Here is a 13146-nt window from a genome sequence, read left to right on the forward strand (position 1 = left end):
GTACTCTCCTGTCGCAGTTTTACAAAAGGCTGACGCACGTAAGAATACATCTACCTCCCAGACTCAGTGGAACATTCTCCTCCATACAGTGGCACAGTAAAATGGGAAAGAGATACTCCCCTCTAAGTTACTTTAAAACATTTTTTAACAAGCAAACCAAACCTTTATGAGATTGCTTTTAAGTTCAAACAACAACAGAAAGGAAATGCAACGCTTACCTTGTGAAGTCTGGGGGGACAGGAGTAGTGACAAACGAGGCCATAGGCTTCCGATGAACCTGCTGGAACATCATCAGGATCTCTGAACTTTTGGATATCAGCTCACTCTTACTGCATGATCGTAACTATATGGGAAAAAACAAGACAGAAGAAAATCCTTAGGTCATTAGTAGAAACCACAGGTTTTGACCATTTTTGTTTTTAAACAAATAAATTGCATGTCTGTCACAGCTTCAGAAAGATTACCCACAATGCAATGTAAAATGAAGCCTGGAGATTTGTGTTGGGTTTTTGGTTTGGGGTTTGTTTGTTGGTTTTTCGTTTGGTTTTTTTTTTATTTGCTTGGGTTTTATTTCCCTTGAAACTGTCAGCTGTTAAGACTAATAATTTGCCTATGCTAGCTGATGGTCATGTGTTCTAAAATTTCTGTTAGGAAATGAAAATAGATATTCTAAATCTGTCTCACTCCAAAGCCTGTGCAACCCATTTGGGAAGTCCTGAATATTTAAGACTCTGAAATTCTACAATTCTCTGAAATTCTACAATGAAAGCTCCAGCAACTACTATGGACTTCCCTTGTACATAAATCAGTCTAACCTAAGATGTCTGATTAATACACCAAGTCACATCTATTACTGTGTTTAGGGAACAATAACAAAGTAAATCTATCTGGAAAGGACGCTTAATTAGACATTGGGATAATTTGCTCAAATACATCACAACACAGTGATACAAGCTCCTGTCACATTAGGTAGCTCTTTTAAGTTTTAGCTATTCCTTTACTGCTGTATTGTCAAGCGCTGTACTTTTTTTTTGTTCATCCAAATTTGAACAAAACAAAGCCTATGTTCTCTTAAATAGCAGGCCAAAAAACCCACTTCAATCCATTTCATTCGAGGTATCTTACAAACCAGTGTAATAACAAAGGTCTTTTCAAAATCTGAAAAAAAAATAACATCTAATCTTAGATGTTTCCTTGAATAGCTAGTACTGTATTTTCTAAAGCTCTTTACCAAAGGAGACAAATCTACTCTGCTTCTTATTTATACTTTAAACATTGGAAAAACACATCTTAGATTTACATTTCAAACTTTCTGTCAGGCTTAAGTGAGACTAATATGTACATTTTAAAAAGTCACATTTTTGCTATGAGTTCTTCAAACAATTCTATTTCTTCCACAAAAAGAATACAAAATTCAAAGCCTCTCTTGACAAAGACATATATAATGACTTTAAGTAAACAGTATAGACCTACACAGTTGCCAGATGTCTGCATCTTCTCATAATTTTTTTAGTTAGTAAGCTTTTTCTCCTGTTTTGGAGGGAGAATAGGTCACGTTTCACTAGTACCAATTTGTTATTATTTTAATGGGGTTTTTTCTGCAAAAGAGAAGCTGATCTGCAGAGTTGCATATGCACTGCTATTCAGGATTTAGAAGGTCTTCATTTGGGCTGCAACATAAGTAATTTCTGAATGATCTATACACGGAGAGCTCTCAACAAACAGACAAAAAAAATATGCTCGTGCCTGGTATGCAGGAGCACCCATCCTCCTGATGTCATCGATTCTTCAACTTAGAGATTCCATCATAGGTATGAAATAATTAAGCACAAGGAGAACATGATAATCGCTGATCAGGTGATAAAGCCAGCTTAGCATTCTTACTGAATCAAAAGCAGTGCAGGGAATGAAAAAGGAATATAGCCAAGAGGCATCACTCACAAAGAAGCTTAGCCCCCACCCCCATCCTAAAATGTCAAACTGCTGAAAGATAATTACTGGATGCAGTAATGCTTGAAGGAAGAAAACCCTTCCATTTCCTCAGAGCAAGCAGAAACTTTTCAGGGCAAGTACAATCAAGCTCTGCAGAACTTGAATATTTCATTTACAAAAGCTGGACTTGTACAGCTAGAAGCAAGATGAAAAAAGTGATACCATGTCATCTTCGAAAGACAGATGGACAGGAATAAGAGAACTAGAACCAGTTTAGTTTTCCTCAAAAACACAAAGAGAAACAGAACATTTTTGCTTATTCTCCATTTACAGCCACCGCTATTCATATGCGGTTGACAGTAGCAGAACTAACAGAATCTACCCCCAGTCTACCTTAAACAAACATATAACTGTGTAGTTTTATATGATATTGCTATCAATTCCAGTACTAGTTTTTCAAGCAAAAGAATACCTTTCATTATTTCTAGAAGACATACTTGTTTTTAAGAAGAAATTGTGCAACCTAAGGCCACTTAAATGAAAAGATACCCTCAAGAAATATCCATCAATTCGTAGTTTAAAAATAAATAACATAACAACAAAGGCCGGCTGAGGAGGGATCTACGAAACACAACATTTCAGCTCTTTTCATAATCACCTGATGTTCTACTTCCTGAAGCAGGGATTCCAGAAGTTCTGTTTCTTGAGTAAGCGAGGTCTTTTGACCTGTTTAAAGAAAAGAAGACATGTTTAAAGAAAAAAAAGACATAGTCACTGGATTTTAAGAAACTGAGCTTTTTCGGGTTGGTTTTTTTTTTTCCCCTGGAAGCTGCCCCAGAACCTACTAAGATAAAGGATTTCTCAATATACCAAGGTTGATTGAGAAAGCATTTTAAAAGGAAGCCTGCATTTTTAATTAGAGCTGTAGTGAAGAACTCACTTGAGGTTAAGACAGTAATGAAACATTCTGTGTCCCAGAAATGGCAGGTTTGTTGTTTTGGGGTGCTTTATTGGACAAAAAAGGCAGGTTTGACTTCAATGAATTCGCTCTCATCCAAACAAGCCTCTCTCTTATATTAGCTGACACTTTTCTCCTAAAAACCCACCATTTCTCTTGACTTTGATATTTAAGTGCTTTCTTTATAAAGAAGAACAAACAATGTTTAAATGTGTTTGCGCATTTCAACTAGCATGAAGACCATGACAAGAAAGAATAAAAACCTAAGTCACATTTGCCTGTTTTCTGTCATGGGGATTTACTTTGTCTCCATCATATATTACATACCTGAAGAGTGTTTGGCAGCTGTTAGAAAAAAAACGTGTGACGTGGACAAAATGTTAACCTGTACACACAAATAATTAAGGCATTCTACCACAGCTTTAAGACTGATCTTTTATCACTATACACGAAAACAAATACTGTGACTGATTACTGTATTTGATATAGGCACAAAATACATATGAATCCTGGATTTAACTTAAAGCAAACATTTTAAAGTACTGACATGAGTTTGAAGAGGAACTTGAAGCATAGCTAGTATACATTTATTATGTTGTTTTGGTTTTAATGGAAATAAACTAAGAGAATAAACACAAGCATTACCAATGCTAAGGACATTTCCCAAGCATAAACATTTCAGATTTTCTTTGGCTGGGTGGTGGTGAGGGTGTGTGTGTGTGGGGGGGTGTATGTGTGTGTCTCTGTGTGCGAAGATTTCAAGCATCAGAAATACAGGTTCAGCACAGCTACTTTATTGCCTTACTTTTATTTCTGAGACAAGTACATAGATACAAGGTCAAGGATCTATTTGTCTGTGTACTTTCACCTACCGGTTGCGTACCTTGCAAAACTAAGGTCATAAGCTAACATTTTGAGAGTTTCTAAAGAAGCTGATATCCCAAGAAGACGTAACCTTTAGCACGTGCTCCTATCAACGCATTACGGAAATGAAAGCGCACATGGAAAAACCAAGGCACAGATGCAAAATTGGCTGAGAAAGCATGCACAGAGTTAGAGCCAACTGAGGAATATTCTGTCCTTCTTACTGAAAGCTACACTTAATTTTTAGTAGCATTGCTTCTGCAAGCTTCAATACCTTTAAGTGTACGACCTGTCTTCTCACCTCTATACCAAAGGAGAGCTAAAGTGACTGGTCCCTGCTTAGCAAAAGTGTCGGGAACCAAACCAGCAGCTCTGATTCCAGATGCTATGTTCTTCATTTGCAGACAAAGCTGCCTGTATGGATCTGAACTGTTGCTCATCAGACATCTCATCTAGACTTCTAATTTTTTAAAATTATATTAAAAGGAGTATATAATACAGACGTGTCAAATTACAAAGATGGACTTCTTGGCTAATACAAACGACGGTGTAAAAACACTCTTTAGGCGAAAGGCACTAAACGTCTTCCAATTAAATGGAAATCTTCTCCATGTTATCACACAGGGGTTTCTAGCAGCACATAACCAGGTTACATCTAACACAATTTAGAACTGTATCACAGTAACTACATAATTAACTAAAAGCTTTGCTGTAGGTCGAAGTTTACTGTCAGCAGTTAACTTGCTTAACACCATAAAGTATATAAGGAGTCATACTCTCAGGGCAAGAAAGTTTCTCAACAGATTTACATGTTGTTAATATATTGCTCCTACTCATAATAGATCAGGCAAATACCTACCCATCAACGTTATAAGCTTATTCTTCAGCTGAGTGTCTAACCGGGCAATCATCATCTCCACCGCATTCCTGATTTCCCGAACTCGTTCATCCTTCGCACTACGCACTGCCTCCACATTCCTCTCCTAAAAGAGGGTTCAGGAAAAAACATGCATAAAAAGAAAGCCTTCACACTTTTGTGTGTTTCACTCATGTACACGCTGACTCTGCTCTCGCAGATCCCAGAAATGCCTAGGCCTCCCTGAAGTCCCCTCCAGCCCTGTTTTTCTATGAGGGGAAAAAAAAAATAATCCTGGTCTTACTAAAGCTTGCATATTTAGAATAAGCAAACAGGAATGTGTTTTTTGATGTGCTGTATTACAGGCTATTCCTGTTGCCAGTTGCAAATATCCTTTGACTTTTACTGAATACGTAAGCATGCCCTCTGGTGGGTGACCAAAGGTTAACAGTAAAGCTGAGCAACATTTTCTCGTTACAGAGAGATTTGTCATATGGGGATTCTTTAGTATCAAAATTTGTAAATACAACTGCCAGTTTCTCTGCTGTAACTTGAACAGCACAGAAGAGTTACCTTCCTGGTAACAAGAAGAATTTGATAAAAATTGGGCCCTTCACCCTGGAAGGTGAAGGCCACAATCCTCTCAATATTTTACAAATACTTACAAGTAGCCCACCTGGTGATATAACAGTCACGTTTGAGCTGAAGCAGAGCTAATCTACCACTGCATGTGGCAAACAACTACCCGAATAATAGCATAGACAAAAACCATACGGAAACTTGTTTTAAAAAAACCCAAAACTTATTTTATTTGCAGAAAGACTACACAATAAATGTAACAGCATTCAGGACAACACAAAAATAATCCTTCCTAGAATACAAGAAACTGCATTGAATTGTTGGAATTCCCACTGAAACTGCCAAAGCTGAACATGTCGATATTTGGACAAGTAACACATTTACCCCTATGGTGAAGAAAAAGGAGGTACACAAACTTCACATTAACTGGTGAGTTGCTTTATTCTGTAGGCTCAAATATATTTGTAGTTTATTCTCCTCAAGAAAGGAAAATCAGTTCTATTAGAATAAATCATTTTTATATTTGTTTAGCGTGGCAGACTGCGCTTCTATAATGTTGACAAAAATACACCTTTCAAAGAACTGTGCAAGTCTAGCTTTTAAATAGCATACACCAGAAGAAAAATTCCCTGTTAGCTAACTCGCATCTTTTTCTGTCTGGCAACTACAAAAACAGTATTGAGAATATGTTGATCTTTCCACACTGTATAAAAAGAGTATAACTAAAAAGCGAAAACCTCTCTCTATGGGATAATCTGACTACCTTCACAGAAGCAACAGCTTCCGAGCAGCTATTGAAAACACCACGAGCATATGAAATGGTATATTATTTCCATTACCCACCATACAGTTATCCTTTGACAATGGCATACTACAGGCAAACTAACATTATCTCGGATCGATCTCTTACCACTTCTTGCACCAAACTGATCAATTCCATGAGTCTCCTCCTCAGCTTTGCCACTTCTTCATTTACTTTTGTGACATGTTGCTCATAGATTTCTGCGAGTGGCTTAAAAGTATGTCCTCCATGCTGTTAAAAAAGAAAAAGGGGGGGAGGGAGGAGGTGGAGAATAACAGAGCATCTTGTTTTAACTTTATTCCACTCCAATTAAATTACTGAAAGAGAGGGGAAGAAAGCCTCCTAGTGTACCACTCATTTTGGAAAAGTTCCAAAGCAGATTGTATGTAGGAAGTCTGTCTCTCACTTCCCTGCATAAGAAGTCATGAATTTGGCTTTCATACCATCAAAGCTTCCTGTCAAGAGTTATTTGGAGTCTCAACAGTCCTCCAAAAATAAACTGCTTCACTCACTGTGCAACTAAGAAATCAAATAAAGATAGGAGGGTTGGGGCTTTTTTAAATTATTATTATTAAAATACCCTTCCCAAACAAAGGCAGCACACTGTTAGCCACTTACATTCCAAACAATGACAGCAGTCTCTCCTTGAAATACTCAGTTGAAAGGATAATAAACAGCATGGTCAATTGTGCTACTAATACAGCTTTGAAGCTATTCAAGATTACAGGCCAAGACATTTAAATAACGTGTTATCTATATTTTCTGAGAAAGACTTCTTCCTTTGCCCATAAAATTCTCACCACCATCTACAGTTTGTCCAAGACATCATGAAGTTTGTTAACAAGGAAGGTAATTCTGACCCCCTTTCGGCAAAAATTCAATTTGCTTCTCTAATTATAAACAGAAGATACTGCCTTTCACAATCAATGCTCACATTAAATTATAAATACACATACAACTACAGTATTTGCATGGCAATTCAACAGCCATAACAACAGTTTCATAGTATTTCTATTTCTTCATACTGCTGTCAAACATAATGCGTACAGTCTCTTATTGTAACATACCATGTGCATATAAGCAAGCAAGTCTCTTCTTACCATTCCTCCCCAAAGCGCACATTGGTGGCAGATACACTTCTTACAGGTCCAGCAGAAAACACTAAGCTTTTCATGATGATTTTCACACCTTAAAAAATACACATATCATCAACAGAAAATAGCTATGATTTTTCTGCAAACGCAATTTAACACCTTCACTTGTTTTGCTACCTGATACTGAGAGTAAAGCACAAAATATCAGCATAGTTTTGCAAGAATACTACTTATATTCAGTGAAAACCTTTTGTAAAATAAATGTTGTTCTTGGTATTCTTTCGGGAAGTACTTCACAGAGATAGAGAGAAAGTACATTACGAAAATTGGATTTCTACCCAGCAGATAAAGGATATCATCAATCAAACAAGCTCAGAATTCTAGAAGTTAGTACTTCACATTATTAAAATCCTAATCATACGCAACCTGAAGTAACCACAGAGCAATGGATCATAAGCTTTTTGGACAAACTCATCTCTGTCATTTCTTAAAAATTCAGGAAAGGCATTAATCAACAAATGGAGGTCTGGCCTGGTCTGTGCTCCAATACATGCCTCTCCCTTCCCTCTCCATTAGCATCCACGAACTTGGGGAGGAGGCAGGTACAGAACACATAATTAGTTCCTGTCCATTTTTCAATGCTTCTTCTCACACTTTTCTCCTCCACCATCTCCAGAATGTTTCTTAAAACACATACTAGCACTGGTAAAGGGATAAAATGAGGAGAAAAGCCTGCTGAGAAAGTACTGACAATTGCTCCTAGGAAGAGGATATATCAGAAAATACAGGAGGCTCCAAAGACAAGAAAGGAGAATGAACAGCAGTAACGTGACAGATATAGCAATAGTAATGCTTTCTGTGGGACTTTATATATTTTCTTTGATTTCAAACTGGGTTTATCAATTACATTTTCGCAAGGGACCAGAAGACATCTTCTCAGAAGAGCTTCTCTGCTTTTATGTGCTGAGATACCAAACCAGCACCCCCAGTCTTAATGGGACTGCCAAAGGAGCAAGCCACTGACAGAAGACTTATTTCAGGTGTATGGTCACTAAGAAGGGCTAAGAGCCTTAAGAAGCATTACTACCCTTCATGTTTTCCACATTTCTCATTTTAACTATATTGAGTCAAACTAGAAATAGTAGTAGTTTTCTAGGCAAAGACACTCAAGAGCTTTTCTCATTCCATTAAGTATGACAGAAATGAACTCCAACTTTCAGTCAGACAGTGAGCACAATTCAGCTTTTAAGTAAGTAAAAGTTATCAGTTTGTTCCCTGATTTTAACAATGAGCTGAAATTAAAAGACCGCTCATATAAGACAAACTGCAAGATGCTTTATGTGAAGAATGTTCCATTTACTTGTCTTTTTCATTTTCTTCGTGCTTTGTGAGATTGCACAGTTGAAGTGTATCAAGCTGTTGTGTGACCTCTTCTGCCCAACGACAGTTTACAAGCTCTCGTAGCTGCAGCGGGGCTCTGCAAGAAGCATTGCTAGAGTTAGAGCAAGAACTCAGCTCCAAAAGCTAAAAGAGAAGCATTGAAGTGAATTCAGTTCATCAGTTCTACACTATCGGAAAAGTCATAGGCAAAAAGCTGAAGTTGTACTAGTTACTTCAGGTCAAAAAAAAAAAAAAAAAAAAAGAGATAAATGTAATGTTTTAAGTCGATTTGCTCATTTGGGAGCTGGGGGAAGGCAGGAACCACAACGAACCACCCCACAATGACATACAGAATAGCTACAAGCGCAAATAATTTTGTGCTTCTTCAATTTCTCCCATTATTCAACTATTCCCATTGAGGTGCTTCAATTATCCCCTTTGTAAAACATATTTACCTCCTTACAAGCATTTTAGAGCCATTGATCAAATACTTTAAAAGCTGAATGTTAAAAAAGTTCTGCAGAAATGGCTGGTTAGTTGTTTTTAAATACGACCCTTCCCTTAGGGGAAAAAATATGCTCCCTTCCAATTTTTGGTCTATCAAGAGCTAGAACTGCTAGGTACTCAAGAACTACAAGTGCTAAGGGGTGCCAGGGCTTGGGGGGACAGGGTGGGGCATTGCATTAAAAAAAACCAAAACAAACAACACATTGTAGCTACCTCTCAGACAAATCTGCAACACACAGGGTAAGTCTCACAAATTACAGGTATAAAAAAGCTTGCATCTCAGTCTGAAAACTGAAGTTTCTGGTCTCTGACTCTTGCAAGAAGAATATAAAGAGTTCCAAGGGAAATACCATGTAGTTATTCTCATTACACCAACTACATGCACTGAAAACAGCAGTGTAGTAAGGGAAGAACAAAGATCTTGCTTAGCTTGTCACAAATTTCTAGAACATATTTTAGAGTAAGTATTATACCAGGGTACATTTTTAGAGTAACAGCAGGGAGGTCTCAAAAAATCAAGCTTACAAATTCAGTGCAACCTGCACTGAAAAAAGATCGAGCATAACAGGACAGTACACCCAATTCCTGATAATTTATTTCTGGTATTAAAAATAGCTTACCTACAATGAGGGCACTGAGCTCTTTGTTCAGTCAGCCAACGCTATGAAGGAAAAAGGAAAAACATTTTTAAAGAGACTGTAAGACAAGAACTGCAAGCAAGTACATTCTGTTGTTAATTAGGAGTTACTTCCTTTTATTACAGTCTTCGTATATTTTTCCTTTTTTTATAGATTTGTAATTTAACTGTTCAACCACTTAGTCACAGAAGAAGCTGCTATTTGTATCTTAGTAACAAAGCAACCACTTTTCTTTAGATGTCAAAGACACTTCAGTTAAAATTATACAGAGAATTTTGAGGTACCAAATATTCCATTAGAAACCACACACCTGGTGCAGACTCCCACAGTCACAGACTAAAGGGCACATTTCAAAAAAAGAAAGCAAAATGTACAGCAAGCATATTTTTTGGAGTCTAAATTATTAGTCTTCAAGGTAACTTCCTCTCGAGCTATTCATATGCAAGCTAGATACCTGCAGTTCAATGATCAAATCCACAAGGACCCTTTGAATGTTTCTCTTCCAGAAAGCTCCAAAGACAAGTAGCTGAGGAAAGAACTTCATCTGCACACTACAGCTTACAAGTGTAAAAGCTCAGCAGTTGAAGGGCTTATATTTGTCAGCTCACTACTACATTTAAAGATTCTCATGAATAATCTCTCACCACCCAACAACAATATGTCATCTAACATTCTTCATACGTAACACGAATCCTTCATCTATAGTTCCTGTCACAGCTTTCAAAGCGAATGAAAATTGTTCCCTTTTCTGGAAATAGTACTGGGAGTTCTGAAAACCTCAGCTGAACCCTCTCCCACTACACTAACACGTAACAGCGTGTGGACTTGGAACTGAAGGGCTATACGTTGGTAACCATGACCTTAACAAATTAATTGAGCGCAGTACTTCAGATGCTGCTTCAGCCTGCTACACCAGACTCCCTCAAGAAAGGTTTAGCCCGTATCTGATCATACCATACTAGATTGGTAAGCGTTTAAAAACATCTCCAAGATGACAAGAGATGATGTTATGACCTTCCAGTGCTCCTTACTGACAGATGCAAAGTCAGCATTTGATTCCTATTCCAACTGCTGTCTTCCACACAGGCATCACTGACTCTCAAAAGATGCTAAAGAAGGGATGATTACACGTCTGTTTCTGAAAAGCAATTATTCCAGATAGTCCCTATAATTAGCACTACTCAATGCAATGCACAGCCTGCCCAGTTTTTCCTTAGGGTGTCGTAAAAGATTTTGAAAAGGAAACTAAAGAGCACAGAGCAGGAAAAAGGAATCCTTGGAACTCCGGGAAAAGGGGCAAGAAAGAAACAAGAATGTGTTCATAAGATCAGTAGGTTTTAAGTTCATACATTTGCAAGAACGAACTATAATAAGCAAACTCACCCGAATACAACTGAAACAGCACAGCTTGGAGCAATGAGGACACAGACGTGCATCACGCAATTTCTCCATACAAATAAAACATCGGAATACTTCAGCAATGCTCTGCAAAGGGTAGATTATCGCTATTGTTAAACCACATGCTTCAAACATATCAGAGTTGCATTTATTTTCCAGGCAGAGGGCCAGGTTTCATAAATGCAATCCCATTCCAAACAGCTACGGATAGCGCATCTCAGAGTGAGATACTAAGGCAAACACCATGGCTCTCCTCCCCACTTTCTCCTACAGTACACCAGCTCTCAGCACCCATTTTATAGCACTATTATTCTTCTTCAAGGAATAGTTTCTTTGTTTGGTTTATCTTTTTCCAAGAGGGCCTTTCTGTAGCCAAGATACTATTCCTACTTGTGTTCAGATGGGATTGAACAGTTGCCAGAAGAAACCGTGCTGCACCTGCAGATTCTGGACCTGTGAGTTTCAATGTACTGGCACTAAACTAATGAAAAAACACAGTGAGTACATGTATGTATTATACAGTATGCTAATGAGAAGGGTTGAATTGGACGGGGCTTTTTTTTTTACTTTTGTAAGACTTGAATTCTTTTAAGGTCTACCATGAGCACTGGCTCCACAATTTCTACACCTCCTCACACCCCATTTAATTAATCTTGGGCAATAAAAATATAATTTAACACATTTTTTTACTATATCCATTTGAAGAGAGAAGCATTTTGTTCTAGAATACAACCACCTCATCTCTCTCCATTCCCAAAATGAGAAAGGTATTCTGAAATGCCAAGTGATGTTTGCTCTCCATATTAACAGATTTTTCACTGATAAAGAAGTTTTACATTCTGTACTGTACAGGAGTTAGACCCCTTCTGGCTTTAACTACTGAACTTTGATTCTTCAGATGGGCTAATTTTCCCCCCCCAGAGTTGAAATTATGAATCAGCACAAAAGTGAGGCGTATCTTCAATTTATAGATACCACAGTATCTCCCATACACTACTGCCTTCTTTAATGGTTGCAAGCCATTAAAATGCAACACATGCATTTACAGGAAGTTATCACACAAGGTCTTTTAAATTCTTCCCCTGTTCGGCTGCTATTGATGCAGACCACAGCAATGCGTGCAAGCTGCCCAGCTTACAGGCAGACGCCACTGAGCATTGTGCCTTCACGCACGCCAAGACGGGTTCTGTCAGCGCCAGGTCTCCGTCCACCTCCAGAACAGGCACCTCCGATGTTCCACCAGTTTATTTTCTCCCCGTGACTACGTAAAATAGCTGCGCATCACCTAGAAATGCCACCTCTTTACACCCTGCTTCCTTTCTGCCCAGCTCATCAGTGCACACACGAGCCAAGCCCCCTGCCATGCGCATCCCTGCCCACCGCAGAGCTGCAATCTGTTTTCCGCCTCTCGGGCCGCCCGTAGCTCGGTGCCGTTTGGCCTCTTTCCCCTCACACGAGGGAGGGGGACCTGCCGAGGGCTCTGCGGCCCCGGCGCCACCGCCAGCCCTCCCCTGACCCGTAAACAGGCCAGGACAGCCTGCCCCCGACTCCCGCGAGAGCAGCCCGGCCCCGCCGCTCGCCATCCCCCGCCGAGGAGAAGGAGCAGCCGCCCCGCCCGCCTCCCCCGCGGCCTCGGAGGTGCACCCGGGGAGGCAGCGCTTCCCCCGCACCGCCCTTCCCGCCTTCCCTGAGGGAGCGCGAGCGCAACCGCCAACCACCGCCCAGCCGCTCACCTCCACGCTCTGCTCGTCCATGGCCGCGGCTCCGACGGCGGGAGAGGCTCTCCCCGGCCCCTCTCCCTACCGCACTGCCCGGGGGTGAAAAGCGAAGGCTCGGGGGGCTTAGGAGCCGCCGGGGAGAGGCTGTGCCCCGGCCCCGGCCATCTTCGCGGGGAGCGGGGCACCTCCTCCCTCCGCCAACCCGCCCTGCGGCCGCCGAGGGGAGGCGTGGCCTAACCGCCGCACCGCACTGCGCACGCGCGATGCCACGGCCCGCCCGCCGCCCTGGGAGGGGGCGGGAGCCGGTAGCGGGCGCCGTTCCGGAGCCCGCAGGCGCTCCCGCGGCGGCCCGGGGGAACGGCGGCCCGGGGGAACGGCTCTGGAGGCCGGGGGAGCTGGAGGCTCAGCGCGGCCAGCGGC

General features: G+C 40.4%; 1 protein-coding gene across 6 annotated transcripts in view; it reads right to left on the reverse strand.

Moving 5' to 3' along the window:
* The window catches only part of TRIM37 (tripartite motif containing 37), a 29888-nt gene extending 17111 nt beyond the window's left edge, over positions 1-12777 (reverse strand). For 4 of the 6 annotated variants that reach the window (XM_059829416.1, XM_059829415.1, XM_059829413.1 and 1 more), the window contains exons 1-9: positions 12742-12777; positions 10994-11095; positions 9593-9633; positions 8446-8562; positions 7092-7179; positions 6100-6222; positions 4614-4737; positions 2591-2658; positions 219-343 (exon numbers count right to left, since the gene is read on the reverse strand). In XM_059829416.1, the coding sequence (XP_059685399.1) occupies positions 219-343; positions 2591-2658; positions 4614-4737; positions 6100-6222; positions 7092-7179; positions 8446-8562; positions 9593-9633; positions 10994-11095; positions 12742-12762 (809 nt within the window). In that variant the 5' untranslated portion in view covers positions 12763-12777. The remainder of the gene's footprint in view (positions 1-218; positions 344-2590; positions 2659-4613; positions 4738-6099; positions 6223-7091; positions 7180-8445; positions 8563-9592; positions 9634-10993; positions 11096-12741) is intronic. The other 2 variants (XM_059829418.1, XM_059829417.1) reach the window with 1 other exon arrangement.
* Between the last annotated feature and the right edge of the window lie 369 nt (positions 12778-13146).

Source organism: Gavia stellata, chromosome 25, assembly GCF_030936135.1.
Source record: "Gavia stellata isolate bGavSte3 chromosome 25, bGavSte3.hap2, whole genome shotgun sequence".
NCBI lineage: Eukaryota > Metazoa > Chordata > Aves > Gaviiformes > Gaviidae > Gavia > Gavia stellata.